Here is a 26123-nt window from a genome sequence, read left to right as displayed (position 1 = left end):
AAACGAAAAAACCTACTGGGAAGTAAAATGGTCTAGTGCAGAAACGTATCATTTTCTGCACACTTTAGAACAACAAAAACCCACTTTCTGAGTATCAGAAATGAAAAAATTAATATAATGTTTGGTGAGAATGGTGACTAAGAAAAAAGGAGAAGAGCCCTACAACTAAAAGGGGTTTATGGATACCGTCATACGATGTGTCGTTATCGTTAGGTTAGGTTAGATTAGCTGTGTTAGCTATGGCCATTTTATTAACAAGCAAGCATTAAAATAAATCTGTGTTGACATATGCTAGATAAAATGTTTAGCCGTTACTTTTTATTTATTATCTTACGACTCGAACATCATTGAATATATAATCTGTATGAAATTCATAATGTAACTAACGTATTTAATTTCTTGATGATTAATACATATTCTATTTGTGTAAATTAGCTTTACAAATGCCAGATCTTTATTGACAGTAATTTCACAGAAACAGTAGATTAAAATAAAGCTAACTAAAAACTAAACTGTTAACACTAGATCATTATAAATTAATACAGAAATAAAATAAAAGTACCCCACAAACTAGCCCCGGCAAAAATTAACTTTTAAGACCCTATCTGCGATCTGTTCCCTACTTGGCGCTGAATGGCTAAAGATATTTGTTGGACCAGATAAGATCCAGCCCGGGGGTCGCAGCCTCTGTCCCTCAACCGGCGTCCAATACCAGATTATATGTGATCTCTTTTTTAGAAGTTAAGAATGGATATAGCAAGTTATCCTTAAAAGACAGATATATACATCGCAGACTTTTTTGTAGACAAATCAAAGAGCGCCAATTTCACCATACATTGTGTTGTTATTTCTCAAACAGATTACGCAGCGTTTTTGATTAAAGCTCCTAGACAGCGTGATTTTTTCCGACATCTTTAACAAACATTGTCATATTTCAACCAATTTATACAAAACCTTAATAAATTATACACCTAAACCTTTCTCAAGAATTACTCTATTGATGGGTGAAAACCACATGAAAATCCGTTCAGTAGTTTTTTTAATTTTTCGCGAACATACTAACTAAGAAGTACCGAAACACCGCGAGATTTTTCGCCAACTTAAGCCACATCAAGCGCTATGATCTTTTTTGTTTTCCCGCCAAGCCCTCTGCATCTGCATCCGGCCAATAGCATAAAATATTAAATTGCAATCTATATAAAAAAACACATACTTTAGGAAACTGCAGTAATTTTAAAATGATTTGTTAATTAAAGTATGAAAATCAGCGGGATAATCTTAGGTACTTTATTTTTTTACTTAACTTTCGTTCTATTATTCTATAACTTTCAATTGTCAACGGCCAATGAAGAGAAATTAAATAACAATAGAATGAGTAAAATATGCAAAAAAGGCTAAACTAATCATGTTCGCTATAATTTTCATTTGATGTCTTTTTCTATTTCCCAGATTATTCTTCATATCTTTTGGACCATGGTTCATAAGTTAGAGGGAGGGGGACAATTTTTTTCTTTTTACAACTTTGTCAGATTTATTGATTTAAATATCCCTGTCAAATTGCAGCTTTCTAGCACCAACAATCACGGAACAAAGCCTCGGACAAACAGGCAGACAGACAGACGAACATGGCGAAAGTATAAGGGTTCCTAGTTGACTACAAAACCCTAAAAAACGAGACGACATAAATACTTACGTAGAGCGTGATAGGACACAGGCGACATCACTGGCGGATTGAACCCTTGTTTAAACAATTTGAACTGATGAATACCCGTTTGATCCGCGGTCGTGCCGCATTCGCTACGGTACCACTTCTCAATTTGCAATTTTGCGTAACAAGTTTCAAGTAAAACTTTTTGGACCCAGTCAATACATTTCGTTTTTCCGTCTTGTCTTAGTTGCTCACAAAGATTTCCGATCTCGACATTCCTTATTTCTTTGTTCATCTTATCGCTCTTAACTTCAGACTTGGACAGTTTTTCATATTTCTCTTTGTTTATAATATTTTGCTTGTATAATTCTCTGATCACAGAATCGCTAGACTTAACTGTGCCGCGTTGTTTAAGGCATCTTAATATTTCGCCGATGACATCCGCATGAGCGTTGCATTGCAGATAACTCCAATTTAAAGCTAACAGTTCATCTTCAGTCCACCTGCAGCATAAAATCATATTAAAGTATAATAATAAATAACAGTAATGGTAAAAGAAGGGGGATCGTCTATTTGCGAATTTTGCGGCGCTCCGTCACTCAGTAGACAACATAACATACCTAATCTATTATAAGAGATATTGCTTGTAACTAGACTTAAATGTACATCAATGAGGAACTCTACAACTATGAATTCTATTTAATTATGAAAGTTTATGTTGTAAGCACACACCACACATTAACTACACATGCCACTATATTAAGTGGTGTAAAAAACTGTTAACTTGAAATGAAATCATTTTTAAGAAAAAAAAAACCGGTGAAAAAAAGATTATTGTTGATTTTGTATAATACAATGAAATTAAAAAGACAGCGTCCTACGCCTACGGCCTAATTATGTAGAAAAGGAAGTATTTTTTTTGCTGCACCCACCTTGACACATTTCAGATTTACCCTATGGTTGACTGGTAAGATACAACAGGGTATTCGACTGTATTTATAATAAATTATTTCACACCAAGCATAAAATAAAGCACCATATAATTATTAGAAAATATAATAATAATAAAAATGGATATAAGTTTGCTTAAAAGAGTTGTGAATTACCCTCAATTCCTCATGGGATCCATCATCAGAACTCAAGCTTGACAAAAATGTGTCTTGAAAACCTAACTGCTTGACAAACATGCGAAGAGAACAAATTGTTGGAGAGTTCCGTTCTGTTCATCATCAGCAGTTCCACTTCATAAAATGTCACTTCTACAAATGTAAATGCTTGATTTGTTGATGGAAATACTAAGATCACTATATATTTCACATTTGAGGAGTTTCCTCGATTCTTCATGGACCCCATCGTCAGAACTCGAACTTGACAAAAAACTTTCTTGAAAATCTAATTTGCTTAACAAACACAGCGAAGAGGACAAATCGCCAAAAGTGAACTATGCGTCGTTGAAGAGGTCCATTCTGATCATCATCAGCAGTTGCACTTCATCAAGCATTTTAAAGGCTTGATTTGTTAAAGAAAATACAATAATCACTATACATATATATATATATATGCCTTTAACATTTGAGGAGTTTCCTCGATTCCTCATAGATTCTACCATCAGATCTTGAGCTTGACAAAAAATTGCCTTGAAAACCTAATTTGCCTAACAAAAATAACGAAGACGACAAATCACCAAGCGGGAACTATGCGTCGTTGAAGAGTTCCATTCTGATCAGCATCAGCAGTTCCACTTCATCAAATGTCACTTTTTTAAATGTAAATGCTTGATTTGTTGATGAAACTACAAAAATCACTATATGTGTGCCTTTCACATTTGAAGAGTTCCCTCGATTCCTCATGGATTCCATCATCAGAACTTCTTGTGACAAAACGGGACCAATTTATATATATATATATATATATATATATATATCAAATCAATTAAAAAATAATTTTCAAAATCGATTCAGAAATGACGGAGTTATGATGTAACAAACATTAAAAAAAACAACCGAATTAAGAACCTCCTCCTTTTGTAATCTTGAAGTCGGTTAAAAAATTTAAGCGATTGAGAACAAAGTAAGGTTTTTAAAATAACTTTAGATATTTGTCAGTTTTTTTTATTTATCTTCTTCCTAGCGCATTCAGTGGCAGCTTTTTACGGACCCGTTTTTCATATTTGCCTGCATCAGCCCGTCACCTGCTGGAGTTGTTAATGTTTTTTTGCTGTTTCATTCTTCTCTTTCAATACACTTTTGATTTGAGCCCAATAATAGTTGAGAGAACGGCACTGCAGGACGTTTGTAGCTCTTTCTCTATTCTATGTCAACTACCAAATGCGATTTTTGTACGAAGGGACTTGTATGATTTTCGAATTGGCGTCACGTAGTACTAACATGCTTAGTAGATGACCCATTATAGATACATATAGTGAGCTTATAATATAACTAGGTAGGCACCACAAAAATGCGTAACTGGTGAATGCAAATCCTAAAAAAACCAAGTTTTTCAACCATTTTTTAATAAATGAATGACCCAGGAAATGACCATCGTCGCATGAAAAAAGTGTATCCGTACATAGAATTAAAGGAGATAAAATTGTCGATTAAATATCCTACTTGTTTTTTGAAATATCGTATTTTTTAAATTTAATTTGCCTAAAATGTTATGTAATACCTTGCTTTAGATGACCGACTCGCACTGCTACGTACAGACTTTTTCTTCCCCCCTTTGGCCGCAGGCTGGAGATTTTTCTTTGTATCCATTCTAAAGTTGTCAATCGTTGACAGCGCATGCGGCTTCTTTGTGAATGTGTTTATCACGTATTGTATTAAATCAGACCAATCCTGCGAAGGTAATTCATAAATTTTAAACAGTTTGCAAATAACACGATGCCTATTAAGAGAAAATTTTGAGAATTTTAGGAAAATTTCTCCGTCATGCTGATGGAGGAGGCAGCTCCAAAAATTAGTGCGACAACTGCAGCTTAGGCAAAAAACCCTGCGTAAAAATCTCAGGCATCAAGGCTTCGTTTTCGAAATTTTCCTCCTCCAAAAACTAAACAATCGTAACGAAATTTCGGGAACCAAATGATAAATAAATGGTCTGTGTCTGACCGTTTTGATTTTTGCGTTTATTGTTGCCGATGTTGTATGCTAAGCGTCTGTTTACGGTGAATTTTATGCCGTTTTTAGCGCTATTTGAAGTAAACAAGTACTTATAAAAACCAGAATATCAAAAATGCAAAACATACAGACACAGGTAATGGTAATATTGAACTCATATAAAAACAGTCTAGGCTCAAAATCCAGAAAGGAAAATGTCGAGAACGTTTCTATGGAAAATTTACCACTAATGTTTCTTCTTAAGTTTAGACGAAATCAATTAATATCTTTCACTTACGTCGCAAACTTCAAATTCAGACTTCCAAATATCAGTGAAAGTCTTCAATATCCTAGGTTGATATAAACTGCTCAAACTGTCTAGGTCCCCTCCCACGTGGTGCATGATCGTGAACACGCAGTCGTTGATGAACTCCCCGTTCACCGCGTAGTCTTCTAGCAATAGCCCGTATTGGTACATTATTTCAGGGGTAGCGAACCTGTGTCAAAACTTCTTTGAGTGTGCGAATCGATCTAGACACTGAACACGATACAATAGTGTTGAATAACGAAAATTGACTGTTTAAACTTATTTTTGCGGAAGCACTGTGTCGGTGCTGTCTCAAAGAGTTTCTGTAAAGGGACATTTTTCTCTTACAAATTGGCTTTTTCTTTTGTTACACAAGTATTAGTTACAGCTTGTACCTAATCATTGTTTTTGTTGCCCGTGGTACCTACGTATATTATTTATTATCAATACAATTTCAAGCATTTTCAATTGGGACACAATCACTTTCTTTTGTGTCGTTCGGTTTTGAAGTTGAATCCTATATTATTAATTTTAATTCAACAGCAGATTTTTCTAGTATAGTTCTTAGGAATATAAAGATTGCTTAGCTTCGTTCTAAGGAAGAAGAGAGACGCAGTACCGTCACACGCTTTGAACAAATCATTTCCTCATGATTGATTTTAACAGGTTAAGTTTTCGTCAACTAGAATTTATGTAATATCCGCCCGCCAGTCACAATTTATTACATACAGTAAGAACGCAACAAACTGATTCATCCGTGGGCCATCTAACCAAAGCCGTAAACAACACAAACAATCAATATTTCAAGAGGTTTTACATAAGTTATTGACACTTTTAAGTATAATGTATATTTTATAATAGTTATAATAGTTATTCATTACTTTCATTTTCTGTTTTGGTGACAAAGATAGAGGCTTAATGAGGCTATCAACCCCTATAGCTTTATTCTATAAATAACAAATGTACATATTTTTAATCACAGTAGTCAGTAACTCAGTGATCCTTGATTGTGTCCCGATTTGAATGTGAATAGGGCATTTACCACTGCGTTACCATCTTTTAATTAATCAAAATTTATACATGAATTCAATGTCTATCATATTTTTTTCTAGCAATAGACTAAGGGCCTGTTTAAAAATGTCCAAGTAAAGTCCTGAATAAGCTACTTGCCACTTATCTGACAAATAAAGTCACACCGTTGGCGTTTCACAATCTTCAAATGTGACGTTATCTATGAAAAGGGACCTTATTGTCGATGGCGCTTCCGTCGTTATAAACGATGTTCCGATACAAATACAAAGCTGCGCGACGCAGTGCGGCGTAAGCGCCATCGACTATAAGGTCCCTTTTCATGGATAAACTTTTCACAAATAAGCTTAACTGGTAAATTAAGTGGTAAGTTTTGTAGGAAGTTTTATCTGGCCGTTAATTTATTTGTTAATTAGCTATCCAATACTTGGAAATTGTGAAACAGGCCCTAATTATAGTCATGAAAAAGTTTCTTTACCATGGTGAATGAGGAACGACAATTTTTTTTTAACATAATAAGTACATGACATAAAACCTAGTAAATCACGCGACACAGCATGCGTTTACAAAAATATATCACTATTGTATCTTGTGTCTGGCACATAACTATATCGATATACCTACTGCACGAGATAGGGAATGCTTGTACGTACTGTTTAATATGTTCTACAATGTTGGTAGAACCGGTGTAGTCTGGGTTTTTTATGGCGCTATCCAAAAATGTCAGCAGTATGTGGTTTGTTACAGCGAGGTCCTGCAAAACATATTAAACAGAACATAAAATGCTGGCAATCAGTTGGTTTTACATCATATGATGTGTCCTTGTTTCCCCATAGTCAATAAAATAGGGAAAAAAAACGCATTTTACTGATTATCAAGACCTAAGTGCTACGTGAAATTTTTTGTACGGAACACTAAAATACGAAAAACACAACTATGTAGTTATAAAGTGAGTGAAACGCATAATGTTATTACGAACTGTCATATCAGCATATCAGATCAGCGCTGGAAGCCACCAGCAACATGCTGAGGTGAAGCGATTTCGTGGTACTTTATACTTTCTATATTTTTGTTATATTACGAGTATGTAATTTGTCTTGTTTGTGTTTATGAATAAAATAATTATAATCTATTCTATTTTATTCATATCGAAGAGCACACGCTCACACGAGTTCCTTTAAAAAATAGGTAGTCATATCGTATTATAATTTACATTTCATACGTACTTTTACCATTGAATTGCCGACAGACAATCGAATATTATTTAAAAGACAACGTTTCAAGTATTTTCATTTCATCGACAAGTCATTGCGTCGAGGACTCGATACTAGGTAATTTGAACCGAGGTCTTTTAATTGATAGTTGACTTATTTCAATAAAATTCATGTCATGGCTTTTAATATCGGGTTTTTTTATTTAATTTTTTTTTTTCATGTAATGTGTGGCTTTTTGGCCACAGTTCGTTTTCTTGGGGGTCGCAGTTCTAACCTAACCTAACCCACTTCTGGCAACAGTTCGTTTTCTTGGGGGTCGCAGTTCTAACCTAAACCTAACCTACTTCTGGCAACAGTTCGTTTTCTTGGGGGTCGCAGTTCTAACATAACCTAACCCACTTCTGGCAACAGTTCGTTTCCATGGGGGACGCAGTTCTAACCTAACCTAACCCACTTCTGTCAACAGTTCGTTTTCTTGGGGGTCGCAGTTCTAACCTAACCTAACCCACTTCAGGCAGAAATGAATTTCAATGTTTTGTAGTTGTGGCAATTAAGATAATTTGAAACAAATCAGCGATTCGTTAAATAGTATTTCTACGTAGTAATTTAAATTTAAATAAAAGTAGTTGAAATAAAAAAACGCCAAACAATATTACTAGTACTAAAGTTTCGATGAATCATTGTCGATGAAAAGGTTGTCGACAAAACAAGGGTACACCTAATTTTACTTTAAGTTAACTTGGAATAATACAACAAAAACTTTTGTGTGCTAAATTCTTTCCAAATTCATTCCTTTACACAAAACAATAAATAAAATTGGTTTAAAACAGAAATATTATTCACATAAAAAGATTAAAAAACTCTTAATTTATACCTGTAAATACTGTTTGGAATGGTATTTCGGATTGTAGTGACGCAACAGCAGCACTAAAAGTGACCTCAATTCATCGGTTTCACACATTTTGTTTTGTAATTTTATAAGGCCGTCTTTATCACCGGTACAAATATGCGGAAACTTTTTGTACGCTTCAATAGCTTTTACAAACTCTCTGATGGCTGTAACAACCTAAAAAGAGTCAAGGTTATTTAAGGGTTTATCATATTACATTTTATATTAATATTTAAAGAATATCAAATGAGATTTTAACACTTACCAGATGAAGAGGCCGGCTAATTATCTTCAAGTTATTTCTGTCTAGCTTAACAGCCAGTTCAAATTGTTCACATAAATTGACACCCTCAGCGGTCAAATACGATACTATATCAAATGATAATACATCGGAAATTTCTACTAAATCCACCTCAATTTGGGTAGCAAACTTTAGAAAATAAGTCAATAACCAGAAAAAATGTGACGTATCGATTTCCAATAATACGTTTGTGAGAATTTGACCATGGAGTGTTTGTACCAAAGATTTGTAACCTTTGAGTAAAAAGTCAACAGTAAATTCTTTAAGTACATAGGATATGTCATCATCTGTTGGAGCTTGACGAGTGAGCCCTTGTACGTTTATGCTGAAATAACGAATTTTATTTTCACTGAAATGTAATGAATTCCTAATTTATTTATTTACTGCAAATTTTAAAAATCATGGAAGGGTTTACTTACATGTTCGCTTTACCCCTTTTAGTTATCTTTTTATGCTTTCTCTCTTGTAATGTAACACCAATCCGTGCCTTGGTGTTCACTCTTTGTTTAGGATTGTGTGGTTTTCGATGAACTGGTTTTATTAAAGATATCTCGTCATCGTTGCTTGAAGTAGAAATTGACCCTTGATTTTTTAATTCAAATATTAGCCCATTCCACTTCTTCTCAGCCTTTGCTGGCTGTTGATTATTACTTGTCTCGATTAGTAAATCTACTGACATCACTTTTTCTTCCTGTAATATTGATAATACATCAACAACCATGATTTCATTTATAAATAGTTAATAAAGACCTAATTTAAATAATAAAAACGTATCATACACTATCAGTATCAAACTTCATGTTTTCATCGCCAGTCGATGCACCTTGGTCCCTCATGTGAATGTCATTGTCATCAGGTAACGGAGGTTGAAACTGTTGATTCACATCTTTCATTGTATTGTTTTCGGAAGTTCCCCACCCATTGGTCTCCGAATTTGGTTCATCGTTACTTTTTTTGGTACCAATCAGATCTGACGAATCTGACGTCGGATCTGATGTCAGCATAAGTGACGAATCTGCACTACCTAAAACATGTTACATATATGTTTTAATGTTGGTACCTACTACTAAATAAATCTCATACAACGTGTAAATAATTTGACTATATTTATACCTTTATCCGGTGGAAAAGTGTTACTTTCATTGTCTTCTGAACTCTCTGAGTTACAAGACTCCAGCCACATATTGAGAAGTTTGTGCAATGTAACAACACGCTGATCTTTATACATCAGTGCTACAAGTTGTACCATTGTTACTCCCCAATTAGTCTGGAATATAAAGTAAGTACAAACCAAACACCTAATATCATTCAAAATCGCATGAAATATATTTTAATCAAGTTTAAAGTATCGTGAGTCGTACCAACACTAATATTATTAGCATAGTCTATTTTTAATTGGTTTTTTAAATTAAAGCAATCAACAGGAAAAAAAAATCGCAGAAGAGAAGAAAAGAGAAGAGAATTATGTATATTTCATATTGTACGATATGTGAGAGCTCTGTTTAATAGATAATAATGAGGTATATCTTCTAAAAGGCGAGCGAAAAGGCCAAGCCATGTTGACTAAGGTGTAGAAATTGTAAAGTTAGTGCTTGTAGAGTTAGAAGCTTGGTTCTACAAGAGATGTGATAACGTTTTGACAGTGCGAGCCTTATGGTCTCGTCTTAGCTACATTTTACATGAAAATGTTTTTGATGGGATCTGATATTTCGGATAACTTTTCCAAATATAGACAAATCTCTAAATTCACGTCAAAAAGTATATCTTTTACAGTTTTAATTGTTCTACATAAAGAACCATCACTTTTTGTTAAGCTGTTACAGAATGGCAGATACTTTTGAAGCGTTGTTTGATGCGCTACTTTTGATGCTGGCTGTAGAATAACCTGGGGAATATACATTCCGGCAGGCAGTCGTGTGTAAACATACAGACCAAAAGGGTGGTGAGTGGGAGAGCAGAGAGACGGCAGCACGACGCTGGAGCACGGGCCCCGCCAGCGCCGGCGCAGGAATCGTCGTTACGTTAATCCCATCACGTAACACAAAGCTCGGAGCCATCACCAAAGGTCTCTGTGGTCACTAATGACTTGGAAAATATCCGCGTGTGCACCCCAATTGGCATGATGACAGTAACAAAGAATTATGAAAATAAATAATGGTTTCAAAGAAACATACATATTTATATGATTCTAAATATAATTTTGGATCTCAATAGTTAATTTCATTTTTATTTTAATGTATATTTTGATCTTGATTTTAATTTCCAACGCAACAATATGCAACAATTATTGTATAGGTTATTTAGTTGATATCACATTTTACTTTCTATATAATATAAAAATTGTTTTTTTTTAAATATTTAACATTGTTTTCTAAAGTCTTTCTTCTAAATTTATACAATAAAAAAATGAATGTTGATTTTTAATAAAAAAAACGGCACGGAGAAATTACCGTGCTCTTGTTTTCATTGAAGTATAACTTATTGTCTACATTTTAACTTCAATTTAGTAGTCAAAATCAAGCATTAATAAAATAATGACAAATTTATATCCGCAACGCAGGCTTCGTCAGGAGGGTACAACCATAAATCAGCAACAGACGTCGTCATTGCACACAAACAATAAAGCTATCCGCAACAAGCTTCGTCATTTTCAGTAGGTACACAATCATTTCATTTAAAAAGGACCACCCCGAATCGCATCTGATCCAAAAGTTCCCATTACGCTAGCAGCATTTCCATTATTTAGTAGGAAGTTTATTTTGACATATAAATTGACTTTATGAATAAATGAGTATGAGTATTCTTAAAGAATGGCCCATTTTCATTAAATTAAACAGTGGAATGCAAAATCGAAAAGTGCTAAATTCTCCAATCGGCCATTTTGACACCAATCAGAAGCGAGCCAAACCGTGACGTCATCACTCCATGACATATTTTTTGAGCAGCACAGACAATCTCGTTCACCGTAATCCATACGTCTACACCAAAGAGTTAAGATGTTCAAAATTTCATATATTTTTTTATTTAACCATTAAACATTTATTACGTACAAAAATATTATTACACGATATAAAGTAAATATTTATTTGTTATTATATCATTAAAATGCTAAATAATACGATATTTCACTAAAATATTTTTTAATTATTTGACTGAATGAAACTATCATTGGCTTTCGTAAACAGAAAAAATGAAAAATTTTAGTAAAACCGGCGCCCGGTATTTATATTCAAAATTTAAGTACATGTATCTAAATAATGCATCTTAAATTGCAACCGTGTGAGAGTTTCTGTATAAAATGAGTTAAGGTAAAGGCGCCTATGCTTGGAGAAAAAGTACATTGGTCCCGTTTTACAAAAACAAGGGAGATGTTAGAGATTGCGGAAACTTTAGGGGCATTAAACTTACATCACACACTCTCAAGATCTGGGAGCGAGTCCTAAGTGAGCGCCTTCAAAGTTTAGTTAATTTTACAGAAAATCAATTTGGGTTTATTGCCGGGAAAGGAACCACAGAAGCAATACATGCGATAAGGCTGGTAATAGAAAAAGCTCGTGAAAATAAACAGACATTGTGGATGATCTTCATAGATCTAGAAAAAGCTTTCGACCGCGTACCACGAACGCTGATATGGCAGGCTTTAAGGTCGCAAAACGTTCCTGAACGATACATAAAGCTTATAACAGACATGTATCGCAACGTGCAGACAAGCGTTCGAAGCCCAGCAGGTGTGTCAAAGAGCTTTGATATTGAAGTTGGGGTTCATCAGGGAAGTGCTCTTAGCCCCTTACTATTCAATACCATCATGAATTACCTCACCGAGAGAATCCAGAAACCCTTACCGTGGAACTTATTGTATGCTGACGACGTGGCTCTGATATCAGACAATGAACAAGAAGCACAGGATAGTTTAGATCATTGGAGGCGATCTCTGGAGCCAAACGGATTGCGCATAAGTAGAACCAAGACCGAGTATATGGTGCTCAACTTCAGCGCTGACAAATCTAGCACGACACACACTGAGCTGAAGCTTGATGGAGAAATCCTACCAAGAGTAAACAAGTTCAAATACCTAGGTTCTGTTATTGCTGAGGATGGCACGATTACAGCCGACATAACGCATCGAATAACATCTGGATGGAATAAATGGCGCGAACTAACAGGGGTCTTGTGTGACCCAAAAATGCCAATAAAAACTAAAGGCAAGGTATATAAAACTGCCGTTAGGCCAGTTCTACTATACGGTAGTGAAACGTGGGCTACGAAGCAAATACATGAGCAAAAACTACACACTACTGAAATGCGTATGCTTCGTTGGGCAGGAGGAGTTACCCTTAAAGATAAAGTCCGAAATGAATACATTCGGGGCACCTTCAAAGTGGCACCAGTTACCGAGAAGCTAAAGGAATCCAGACTAAGGTGGTTCGGACATGTGATGCGTAGACCCGAAAATCACGTAGTGAAGAAGTGCCTCTCCATGGCTGCAGCAAAGGGAGGAAGGGGCAGGCCAGTAACTACCTGGCTGACGAATGTCCGAAGAGATATGAAGGAGTTGGGCCTGTCCAGTGACGACGCTTATCAGCGATCAAAGTGGCGCCTCAAGATTAGGAAAGCCGACCCCGCGTAACGGGATGAGGCGAGGATAAAGAAGAAGGTAAAGGCGCCTAATATATGGGCGTAGGCAGGTACAGGCAGCTGGAGGACGTGCCATACAAAGGAGCGACGCCACATGTAAGTGAACTCGAATTTTATTTAGTATTTTACGTAATAGTCAAAAAGATTTAATATAAAGTTTAAATGATTGTTATAGCTTTCTGCGTGTCTCCGAGTAGTCTTTATAATTTTTTTTGACGAGAAATACGTTTAAAAAAAAATACAACGGTGACTAATAGCCTGGTATACCACGGTATTAGGCAAAATGGTGATTTTGATTTATTATGCTTTATTTTTACTATATGGCATCGGTTATATACTTTCTTCCAGTTATCCCAATCTTGATCTATTCACGCAATTAAAGAACTATTACCGTGGTATGGAAAGTATTCATACCAAGGTTGTAATATATATTTTTGATTTGTAATGAAAACACGACTGTATCGTATTATTTTTATGGGTCAAAATTAGATTTTAAAACAGTCCAGATTAAGCATTTTACCGGTGGTAAGACCACACAACCCTCGGTAATAGAATATATGGGAGTCTATTACCGACCCATTCAATATTTATTTGGGTCGGTGATAAATTCTTAAAGATGCATCTATTACCTTGTGACATAAGTATTAGTCTTAAAATTAAAATAAGTCACATTTAGGATTTAGGGTACCGTGAGTACAAGTGTTTATGGTAAAATTGAGACTTACTCATCAGTTTGAAAGTTTAAATATTTAGACAGTGTAAATATTTTCGACAGCGAAACGTGACGTACGCGTTTGCGTTAAGTGTCATTTTGTATGAGATTTTTGACTTTCCAAAACGTCCCGCTTGGCGCGCTGTTCAAAAACCCATACAAAATGAGACTTAACGCAAACGCGTACGTCACGTTTCGCTATCGACTAAATTTACACTAGGGGTACTGATCCATAAAGGAGGTTTACGTATGTAGTGGTCACGATTTGTACATACTGATACGTATTATTACACAATCTTTCTCATTTCGTTTTAATTTTAATCGACTTCAAAAAAGTAGAAGGTTATTAATTCGAAGGCATTTTTTATGTTTGTCCAATTTGATGACGTAACCTGTTGATGAAGACCAGAATGGAACTCTTAAAGGATTAGTATTTCACGTTTGGCGATTGGTATTCTTCGTTAAGTTTGTTGAACTGTCTCTCTATCACTCTTCAGTATTAGTTCCACGGAGAGACATTAGCGTTTCGTTCGCTACGGCGCAAACGAATTGTAATTTGGCTAGCCCTTCTGTTTCTTCTTTGACCCCACGTCCTAATAATAAGTTTTGTTTGTAAAATTAGGTGGTATAATTTGTTGATTTATGTTATATACATTTTATAATTGGTTTTACTACCTTCCTAGTAATAACTAGGTAGGTAGGTATAAATTTAATTACTCGTATTTGTAAATCATTGTAACTACAAGCGAAATACAAATCATATAATCATTATCTAAAGTTTCATTTATTTTTCCTTTAATAAAACTTAATGTAAAATAATATAATAGTATACGGAACCAAAGCTATTATATATTTTTTAACCCTCGGTATTAGGTTCCCAATCGTAAGTCCGATTCCTATTACCGATGGCCAATTTAGGTCTTTTTTATACCCTCGGTAATTGAAGCTCAATTCGCGGTATTAGAATCACAGCCTGTCATTACCACTGTAATAGAAGACTCGCTCATTTTGGTTACAATAATTATTTTCTTAAATATAATAAACTAAGATGAGTCTTAAAAGTTACGAAGGTGAATGTTTAATAAACACTCTTCAATAAAAAAATATTCTCGGTCGTCAAGAAGCTTTGATATGCTTTATTTTTTGGAGTATTTTCAAAAATTCCAAAATACCACGGTATTAGGCGCCTTTACCTTATTATGAATAATTTTTGTAATGTATTTATCATCGCTAATCGTAATATATAGTACTGAATTAACAATATCATTCAGGTTCAAGGGAAAATTCGTAACTCTAAATATGTAAAATAATATATTCGTGTGTAAAGTAATCATGTAAACAATATCTACCACCCTAACACCAACTAAACCGTGACGTCCCAAAGGGGCGCGAGCCGTTTTCGTGCGAGGTTTAAAGTAGGTAGCTATAAAAAAAAATCAATTATTTATGTTAATAGTTATAAGTATAGCTGAAATATTGTATTTTTCGGATAAAATCGGCCAATACAAATGTACCGATAATAGTAATAGGGATTAAAAAATTTGTCATCATGCCAATTCAATTTTAATTTAAACTAAGTACTTTCGACAATACTTAGTTGTTCAACTGTATTTTTAACTTTGTTTAACTGTTGCACTGCTATAATAAATCGAATCTTACGATTGGATATTGCTTTTTTAACATTGGAAGCACCTACCATATTGCACGATTCGAATTCAAGAGTTGATCAGTACTAACTCTTTATGGCACTGTTATTGAAAGAAATAGAATCATACGATCTAGTCATGCACATTATGAAAAAAAATGGTGACAGTAGACACCAAAGTAGACTTTTTTCCAAAGCACCCAAAAATTCACCTCTTATAAGCCGAGGTTTAACGAGGTCTGTTAGAAAATAGACTAAAATTCCACATGTATCAGGGATTGACAAATATTGAAAAATGTTATACCGTTTGAAAGAAAATAACTTTTTTTAACGTAAAACAATGTTAGTGTGAAATATTTAAAAACCTAATTTGTCTCTTTTGCGCTATATTCTTTCATGTAAAATTATCGAATCAAAATCGGTTAATCAGTTTTTGAGATACAAGCTTCGGAAGTTAGCTTACTTTTATTTATATGGAATTGTTTGTCTTATTTACTCCAAAAAACGAGTAAGTAGTACATTTTAAGTAAATAAGGAGGAACTTACTTTGTCTACATTAGGGATATGTATGTATAATATCATTAAGTATACTATATAATTACAAAAAAATAATTATCCAGCTTCATTCGTACTGGCCAAACTGGGGCCTTATTCGACATGCACAACTGTCAAATTTCGCGTCCACATCAAATCAACACTTGATTCTATCGCATGTTGATTGTATCAAGTGTTGATTCTATCAACTGTGGATATTATCATTTGGAACAATCAAAACTCATTCATAGAAAAAATAATCAAACTAAAATCAACTTTGTTTATTACTACTATACAGTTTGTAATGGCTCTGAACTCGAAGTGGATCGGTTTGATTTGATTGTCACCTGACTGTGGATTGCTAATGTCAAATTTTGACAAGTGTTGATTTTATTGCTAGACTTTTTTGTCCATGGGCTTGGGCACCATCTTGGATTTTTTGACGTACGACAGGGAATACCCTTCCTTTCATACAATATATGGCATAGAGTAAGGCGTCTTTTTTTTTAAAACATAACTTTACAAGAATCAGCGACATCTTGTATCCGATAGGATAAGTAATGCGCTATGAATAATGCGGCGGCGAGTAGTGAAACTATACGATATCGAATAATGCTCGCTCCACATATTCTCCTAGAAACGCTCAAAATTCTGAAAAAATTCAAGCAATTTACTCCGCACCCAGTTGCTTCTAAACCACGTTCACGATCCAAGTTGTAAGTATACCTTAACACATCTTTCAGGCATATGATTTAAAGTCCGTTTTTTAAAAATTACGAGATGGTTCATGAATCCTTTATTATTTTTCCAAAAATTACGCTATTACATTATTTATAAAAAAGATATAATATAACTGTTAGTAACTCGGTCACTTGGTCTATCACCAACTATTTGAATGCTCTTTGTATGTATACGCAACCCCATTGTACAGTCGCCATCACCATTAAGACCTACTGTATGGTCTATATTACACGTTTCGCGGGTAGTGAAATTTGTTTAGGTATCCTCCTTGTGACTAGTTAGAACAGTTTGACGGGATGACGAATAGGAACAGATTTGCAGTTTGACCAATAGCTACAAAATTACGATGTGTCCTAATAGAACTAAATCTACTTGTGACGGGTTGAAACAAATAATACTGCTTTTGGCGGTGTGACCGGTTAGAACAAAATTTTGGTGTGATGAGTTGATGCCTAAATCGACCTAAGTACTTATTGTTTATATAAACCTACAAAAAGACGATTCCTATGTACAGGAGATTAAATACATATTATGTTATTCAACTACGAATTTAAAAATATATATTTCTGTTTACACATTTTTTTAACGTTTTTCTTTAATAAAATAAAACATTAAAGTTTTCTGTGACTATATTTCATTTTCTTGAGTGTAGATTATTAGTTTCAGTTTCCAGTTGGTACCAGGAACTACACCTCTTCAAAAACTTTGCTGGTGGTTCGACATCTGTAAGTTTATATATAAAATATCATAAAAACACTTAAGATAAAAACTTATAAATAAATTCTGGTCGGTCGGTGGTGTGTCCAGAAGGCTGCTGCCCCTCTGGATAACAATGCTGATCCGCCGATTGAAATATAGGCCAGGCCTCTGGTCACCAGAAACCTTTAAAAGGCGTTTTGACATTTCCTCATAGACCCACGCTAGGACCCCAGGGTTTCAACTTCAACCCCAAGCGCCACAAATATGTAGCTAAGGTTTTAAATTCTAGACTATGAACATGAAATATTGTTCGCTAGTTAGGGAATTAGAAAAAAATAGTAATAGGAGACGGCCGTGGTCGTGGTAGGTAGGTACATCATGCGTGGGCCAGGCAAGCCCTGAAATTATGCACCAATTTTACTATAACTTTGTTCACCTATTGACTGTTTCCAAGATAATCGTTTTTAATATGTAGTCCATATAATCGGGCAGTATAATTTGCCTCATATTTTTAACACAAAATTATTATCGGTACATATATATGTACCTATTTTGCAATATTTTCTTGTTTGCATCATTTAGTTACTTGTTTACTCCGATTGACGTGTTTATCATTTTCGTTACTATGACAGCGCAATACTTTAAATATTGTAACGTGAAGGTTGAGTCCGGTGCCAAAATAACTCACACTAATTTAAGACCCACCTTACAGTTTACATAGCGGCATTGTCCTACGATGCTTTAAATGAATACGGTAAACATTTAAATACTACTACTAGGCGTTTATTGCGCGTACTCAGTCGAAAAAGTTTGAAACCGATTTTGACGAAGAGTGCATGCGTATTGCATATTCGAGCGATAGAGAGGCAAATAAAGACAGGATATAGTTGCCTTTTCTCAATACAAATTTGAATACTCAAGCCGTAGCCATTTTGGTGGTTATACTGCTTTGTATATGTGCGTAAAAATGTGTATGTGTGGATTTTTAGGGATGTGGACGGGTCGATTTTGATCATATTATATATCGATAAGTGCTACACAGCGAAACTTCGATATCTTCACAAGAAATAAACATCACAGATGGATAATAAATATTTTATAATATAATAAGATAACTAATTTCTTGCAGAAAACATGTTTTAGTAGTTATTTATGTATCGTAATTAAAATATCCTGGTCCTTATTTTACTTTTTAGCTTCTCTATGTGCAATCGGTATGTCAGGCTTCTGTCCAGTGTAACACCGAGATACTTTGGGGAATAGTTATGTTGTAAGGCTGTACCCCGGAATCTAACTCTGAGGGTCTTATGTGCCAGCTTATTGGACAGGTGGAAACAGCAAACTTCGGTCTTAGAAGGATTTAGGCACAGGCGCCAACGGGTGAAAAAGTAGGCGGCAGAGGTCATATAGATATAGCTACATGATAAAAGAAATAGAATCCTCCATTATGCGTGGTCGGACGCCTGTTTTTCTGCCAATGCCTATTCATAAATCTGTTAAGACCTTTTTTCTTGATAACACCTAAAATAATAAGTTTATAATTAATCTCAATGTCTCCAGTTTGCTGTTTATTCAAACAGAAAAATCCAAATTTCTCAGTCATTATACGACCGCTGTCTTATATTATACGCCATTAAAAATTCAACATTAATAACAATTAATTAGGCATATCGTCCAATTTATAGTATGGCACAGGTATTAGTTCTTACAAAGTTGACCTTAATTTACAAATTTTTAAGGAGTTGATGTAAAAGTGAATTGGAAGAAGTTGATAAGCAGACGCAACCAGCTAGTCGCCGAAGCTCCGCTTCCCTCGGATGAGCCAATTAAGCCTGCACCTAACAGGCTCTGGCTCATAGGGGGCTTTGAGCTTGCTGTTGCGTCAATTTTCATATTAACAAAAAAAGCTAGTCTAACAACACAATTAATGATTATTTTGCCGCATTCTTCACTATCTCTCCCTGTCTCACTGCCATCTGACCTTCTAACCCAGAGGGGAAAATATACCTTATTGGGGCTACTTCTTCCTCGTGATATTTTATTTAACCGAAAAGTAATTGGTAAAAGTTAAATGATATTTTGCACACAAGTTACAAGATGTTCATTGTTAAGAGCCGGGGTTAGGACCCACGATCATTGGTTTTAAAATCAAACTTTATATATAATTTGTATTTTTATAATAAATCAGTTTTCTTTTTGACATTTATTAATTGTCAAGATTTTTTTAAATCCTGGACAATTGTCACATGTACGTTTTTATGATAGATCTACATCGACGCAACTGCATGTCATTGTCATGGTTCTTGCGGTATATTTTTATAACGCCAAGATCGGAATTTGGCAGCTAACTCCATCTTGCGTCGAGTAGAAGAATCAAAATCGTACAGAAAAAACTACTCTCTGCCTTAGGATCCCCTTTCAAATGTCATAAATCCAAACATGGCAGCCATACCCATCGACAAAAAAGTCTACCGTTGATCTAATTTCATTTGACAGTTAACTAATACGTATTCGACACGCTTATATTTGACAACTAGAATCCTGACTAGAGCTGGGACTGCGTACCAAAAGTACGTCTCTGTTACTCGTACCAAAAGTACGTCTAAAATACCACTTTTACGAGTATGACCCCCAATAGGCAGTTTACGTATTTGCCGGTCTTAGGCGTCTTACAAATAAGGATTATTTATGCAAATATCGACTTATTATTTCGGTAGGGGTCGGAAATATTATGACGTTTTGAGTGAAGGCTATGAATCCATTGACATATTTTTATTATATATTATTACACTATTTTTAGATACAACAGACGCCCAGACGACCGTCTGTTAACAAAATTTTGTTTTGCTTAAAGTAACGGTAAGAATGGAGGTACGAGGTGATGAAAGTTTCATATTTGTTTTATTTCAGAAATCAAAGTTCGTACTTTTAAATACTCAACAAGCTAAAAGTAGTCTATTACAAAAAACCTGTTCCAAAAACTATTCCGGTACAACGCCCCGCCTCTAGTGTGGATATTGTTCACTGACAGGTGTTGATGATAGCAATTCGACAAGTCACAATATTTCCCACATCAAATGGAAATCAACACGAAACGTCACTTTTAGCATGTCGAATAAGGGCCCTGGTTAAACTGAAAAAAGACGTAATATCGTAATACGTTTATGGAATTGGAACTGATACCATAATACATATTATACTTTGATTTCCCCAAAATTCGGTAGGGATTAAGTACTAGTCCCCTCCTTTTAAACACTATGCTGTATAATTAAGCTCTATGCTGTAAGGAAAGCACAAAATAGTTAGAACTTAATACTTAGACGTAGTCACTAACTAAGAATCGTCACGTTTGTAACGCTAGGCCAACTTCTGGAACATGAATCTTATAAAGCATTTAACCGATTTTGATGCGTTTTTCAGTTTCCGTTAAGAAATATGTTTGAATTTCAAAGCGTCTTGTTTCTATTTTTATAATTTAACACTATAATTATTTTAAAATATTTTGTGTTTATTTATTTTACATTAAACAAAGCTATTTTCTTTCGATTGACACAAAATGTATCTTAATCGGATGATTTGTGAAACTTGTAGATTATTTTTCTTTTTTTAACAGATCTCGCTTTACCTCGGCTCCTAAGGGACGAAATTATGGGTCCTTCGAAAAAAGTCGTTTTATTGGTTATTTACAATTATCGTGCATAATGGCTTGCTTCCATCTCAAAATGCAGTTTTTTGGCAAAAAACACAGTAAGACGGGAACTGCTTTTAATTGATAAATAGCAAACAAGCATTTTGCGAGATTCTAAAACAAACGTTTAAACATTGGAAAACTGATCACTTACCGCTTCCGGTATAATCATTAGCTTAATCAGTACTTTATCAACGCCTTGGCTAAATATATTCCAAAGAATCTGATTTTGCACGGCGTGATCAGATCCATTGTTGCCTGAAATAGGACTTTTCACGTCCTCTGGAATATGCAGTATGTTTCTCAATAACAAAAGACCGTCATTTATATTTGTACATTGTTCCGGTGACACTTTTGGTTGATCAGGATCCACATTTTTCTTTAAAAAGTCTACGACTACTTTTGTTGCTTGCGGACCAGTAAAGGCCACTTTTGCGGCGGTCAGTAACTGGTTTATTTCAAATACTATATGCGAACCAATATCTGATTGCGATGTTACTTCAACTGATAGCAAGCACTCTATGGGTATTGACAAATTGACTAGTATTCTCACTAGTAATTCTATAGTTTTCTCTTCCTTAGCGTGTATCAAAAGAGGTATTGAGTCTTTTTTTATATTTTGCCCGAAACTGATGTTCCTGCGGTATGTCCGTAGATACTTGTCTTCAGTTATAATATTGTATAAAATAGTTTCTAGGGCAGCTGAAACAATATTTTAAGTTATTAATTCCTTGTTAGGGTTCCGAACATCAAAAGGAAAAAAAACTGAACCCTTGTGGGATCACTTTGTTGTCCGTCTGTCTATCAAGACCCTTTATCACGGGAACCCGTGGAGGTATCGAGTCGACTCTCTCAAGGGGACTTCCGATGACCTAGAACTTGGCAACTACTCCGGGCTTTTACTTTACTCCGGGGCAAAGTTTTTATGTTATTTCGGCTTTCGGCCCTAAGATCGCACCACCTTCAAATCAGACACTGTTTACTAACAATGACACTGACTACTTGTATCACTTACAGTGGGTTCCGCATTCCGCAATCACCTTAGCCCAGCCACATAATACTGTTTTAACAACTGATAATTTTGTAGTACCCAGTGTACAAATAACATACTCAAGTAAAAGAATCGTTAAAGGATTAGTTTCGAGCAAGGGTTTCGGAATATAGCGACTGATGACGACTGAAATTAATAGTATTCGTAGGTACCGGTCACATTTCGTGAAATACATTTAAGAGGAAAGGGAACTGCCGCTTCTCCATACAAACGTAGTCCCCATTTTACTCTCTGGATACTGGATACTGACATTATGGAAAATATTTTTACATTATTTGATGTTTTTTACATAATTAGGAGCGAAACACAAATTCTTTACTATATACATAATATCCTAATAGCCTATACTAAGTATTTGTACAGCGCCATCTATCGGCAATGTGTCTAAGTTGCGCGATGTAATGCACGTATATTGGTTTTTCGAGGATAATTCTCTATCATGTAAACCGATTACAAAAACTGTTCTTTTATTTGAAATAAAACCGGTCAGGAGCATGTCGGGCCACGCTCAGTGTAGGGTTCCGTAGTTACTCTTCCGTCACAATAAGCTAAACTGGAGCTTAAAGTATAGTAAATTGTTAACCAAGGGATGAAACGGTACCTTTCACCTGAGTTAAGCAAATAGGCAAATTTGCATAATCATCAGTACCTAATTAAAGTAAGTCTTTTTACTATGAAGGGGAAACTTTTTGCGATAACTCAATAACAGCTAAACTGATCATGTCCGCTATAGTTTTCATTTAATGTATTTCTTAAGCTCTACTTCCACGATATTTTTCATATTTTTTGGACCTATGGTTCAAAAGTTAGAGGGGGGGGACACATTTTTTTTTCTTTTGGAGCAATTATCTCCGAATATATTCACTTTATCAAAAAATGTTTCTTGAAAACCCCTATTAGTTTTGATAGACCTTTCCAACGATACCCCACACTGTATGGTTGAAACAAAAAAACAAATTCACCCCCAATTTACGTCTAGGGGAGGTACCCTAAAAAAAATTAAAATTTTAGATTTTATTGTACGACTTTGTCGGCTTTATTGATTTATATATCCTTGCTAAATTTCAGCCTTCTAGCACTAACGACCACGGAGCAAAGCCTCGGACAGACAGACAGACAGACGGACATGGCGAAAATATAAGGGTTCCTAGTTGACTACGGAACCCTAAAAAGGTGTCTTTAATATAATCTCATAGAAATTTCAAGTGTAATAAGCATACGTAAAGTTGGTTAAATTGTTAACTGAATTCTGAAATATATTTGTTAATTTTAAAATAGTTACCAAGATAGAGATCTGATTATATTTTTCGTGTAAAATGTATAGTAATTTTAATATTATATAAAAAGTTCATAACATTTCAAATCGATAGCTTCAGTGGTCCTCGAGATATGACGACCGATATCGATGTGACTGACCAACAGACGGACGGACAGAGTCGCACCATAAGGGTTCCTTTTGTACCTTTTTGTACGGACCCCTAAAAATAATAAAACATCAAACGATAGGGCACAGCGATAAAATTTTGTCAAAATAAATTATATGTAATGTTAGTATTCAGAAAGGATAATAAGGAAGACTACGTTTGTATCTAATAAAAATCTCCGATTCACCTAAATGTGAGATACTAATTAAGAGCATTCCTTGTTTGTTCCTACTTACAATAGTCCAAGGGCACTAAATTCATGGACTAATAAGTGCTTATGAGATCTACGCGGTCGCCGGAACTTTTTGTAGGGAGGCCGGTCAATGGAAGCTTCACTTCTTATCAGAATATCGTTATCAATACACTTAGAAATAAAAATAAATCTACTTACACAATCGACATTTGAAGTTGAGTTTCAATGTAAAAATATCAAACATAGAAAATTTTCGGAACTAAGTAAATTTATTCTATTACAAGATTTCTTATTTCTAGGACAACACAAAACGACAAGAAAGCTTAAATAAAAATTAATTAAACTTGAAAAGTTAAAATTAATCATGAAAACAAATGACTTATATTATAAAACTTAAACTTATATAGTTATTTTTTTTTTAATAATTGATCGACCAATGAATTGAACTCACCATTACAATTATCATTTACATGATATCCACCAGCGTGCATAAAGCCAAGATTGCTGAATGTGCTATAGAACTGCGAACTCCTGAGAACCCACTCCATATTTTATCTGCAAGAAGAAAAATTTTGATAAGAGGCTGAAGACTATACATGTCTAAATTACTGTTGACTCTATTAAATTAAAATATAAAGTGGCCTAAAATATACTCCTTGTCCGATATCATATTTTAGGTACTAAATATTTCAAAAATACTCGCTATTCTTCTTCTTGTTCTTCCTCGTGTTGTCCCGGCATTATTGCCACGGCTCATGGGAGCCTAGGGTCGGCTTGACAACTAATCCCAAGATTTGCCAAGACTAGTTTTTACGTAAGCGACTGCCATCTGACCTTCCAAACCAGAGGGTAAACTAGGCCTTGTCGGGATTAGTCCGGTTTCCTCACGGTGTTTTGCTTCACCGAAAAGCGACTGGTAAATATCAAATGATATTTCGTACATATAAGATTCGAAAAACTCATTGGTACGAGCCGGGGTTAGAACCCGCGACCTCAGGATTGCAAGTCGCACGCTCTTACCACTAGGCCACCAGCGCAAAAAATACTCTGTATTCAAAATAAGAAAATTGTGGAAGAAAATGTAAGTTCTATGAAATTTTGACGTTTAAAAAAATATGTAACTTTTGCGCAATCTTTGCTATCAAAATCGCTGGAGAGTTAGCTTGGCCTGACTCTAGAGCTAATAGCTTGTTGGACGTTGGAAATAATATACTCGTTTTTATTATCAACATTATACCTATACTCTGCCACAGAGACCTTGTCAGTAGAAAAAGGCGGCAAGATTAAAAAATGTAGGCACGAAGATTTGACTTGCCATAGAAAAACTGAACTTCGCGCCTTTTTCTACTGAAAAGTTGGGTGTGTTTCATTATAGTTTAGTACGCATTAAGTAGTTGTCCATGCAATAAAAATCAAAAACATACCTAAAAACTTTTGTTTTTGTGCGAAGATTCTACAAAAGATATGCGGTTCTGGGTGACAGACGCCATTTTTTTTAAAACTGAACTGAACTTTGGGGTTCTGTATTATGATATTAGTCAGGTCACACACATGACATGAAGAAGAAGTTTAAATAAAGCTGCCAAGTCCTGTAAGAAGCAGTTTTGCAAGGCCAGGTTTGACCATGTCCGTCGTATTGGGACCAAACTAGCCTCATATCCTCCGGGAAGTAAAGCGTTTTGGTCCCTAGCGAAAGCGGGTGAAGGAAATTTCTGCCGCCCTTCACTGCGTAGTCGATCAGACCCAACCAATACCGACCAATCTCAGTCACCTCCAAACTCTGCAAGATTATGGGGCGTGTACTGAACAAGCGGTTCCTATCACACGTAGAGGATAACGATTTACTCAGCGACTCTCAGTATGGCTTCCACGGGGGTCGTTCGACTGGAGATCTTCTGGTGCATGCTACTCATCTTTGGAACGAGGTAATCGAAAGGCACGGTTAAGCCCTTGCGATATCTCTCGATGTCTCTAAAGCATTCGATCGGGTCTGGCACGCAAGTTTGGTGAACAAGCTTCCGGCATATGGGATACCAGTCGGCCAGTGCAACTGGATTGAGAATTTCCTGAGCGAACGTTCCATTCGGGTGGTGTTAGATGGCTACACTTCTGAAAAATGGGCTATTAATGCCGGCGTTCCTCAGGGCTCTGTTCTGTTCGCCTTTATTCTGCTGCATATCAATGACATGTTAGTCCCAGATACTTTTGGGTATGCCGATGACAGCACTGTCGTGGACAGATATCTCTCCAACGCTCGGGCCAAAACAGAGGAGGTCCAATCTTGTCGACAGGCTATGATAGACCGTCTGAATTTGACA

General features: G+C 35.3%; 1 protein-coding gene and 1 long non-coding RNA gene across 2 annotated transcripts in view; both read right to left on the bottom strand.

The window, feature by feature from the left end:
- Nucleotides 1-24829, bottom strand: part of LOC133517429 (protein timeless-like) — a 33113-nt gene extending 8284 nt beyond the window's left edge. Inside the window, exons 1-11 of the mRNA XM_061850745.1 lie at nucleotides 24257-24829; nucleotides 21292-21839; nucleotides 9597-9750; nucleotides 9263-9507; nucleotides 8903-9174; nucleotides 8448-8808; nucleotides 8168-8359; nucleotides 6733-6833; nucleotides 5042-5240; nucleotides 4316-4485; nucleotides 1694-2151 (exon numbers count right to left, since the gene is read on the bottom strand). Coding sequence (XP_061706729.1) covers nucleotides 1694-2151; nucleotides 4316-4485; nucleotides 5042-5240; nucleotides 6733-6833; nucleotides 8168-8359; nucleotides 8448-8808; nucleotides 8903-9174; nucleotides 9263-9507; nucleotides 9597-9750; nucleotides 21292-21839; nucleotides 24257-24353 — 2797 coding nt within the window. The 5' untranslated portion in view covers nucleotides 24354-24829. The remainder of the gene's footprint in view (nucleotides 1-1693; nucleotides 2152-4315; nucleotides 4486-5041; nucleotides 5241-6732; nucleotides 6834-8167; nucleotides 8360-8447; nucleotides 8809-8902; nucleotides 9175-9262; nucleotides 9508-9596; nucleotides 9751-21291; nucleotides 21840-24256) is intronic.
- Nucleotides 17314-19939, bottom strand: LOC133516909 (uncharacterized). The gene is made up of 2 exons (XR_009799300.1): nucleotides 17886-19939; nucleotides 17314-17473 (listed from the first exon to the last, which is right to left on the bottom strand). It is a non-coding gene; the product is annotated as an uncharacterized LOC133516909 (long non-coding RNA).
- Nucleotides 24830-26123: the final 1294 nt, after the last annotated feature.

The sequence above is a fragment of the Cydia pomonella genome, chromosome 4, assembly GCF_033807575.1.
Source record: "Cydia pomonella isolate Wapato2018A chromosome 4, ilCydPomo1, whole genome shotgun sequence".
NCBI classification, from domain to species: domain Eukaryota; kingdom Metazoa; phylum Arthropoda; class Insecta; order Lepidoptera; family Tortricidae; genus Cydia; species Cydia pomonella.
Note: the sequence above shows the minus strand (reverse complement) of the source record. Positions and strands in the feature narration are given on the sequence as shown.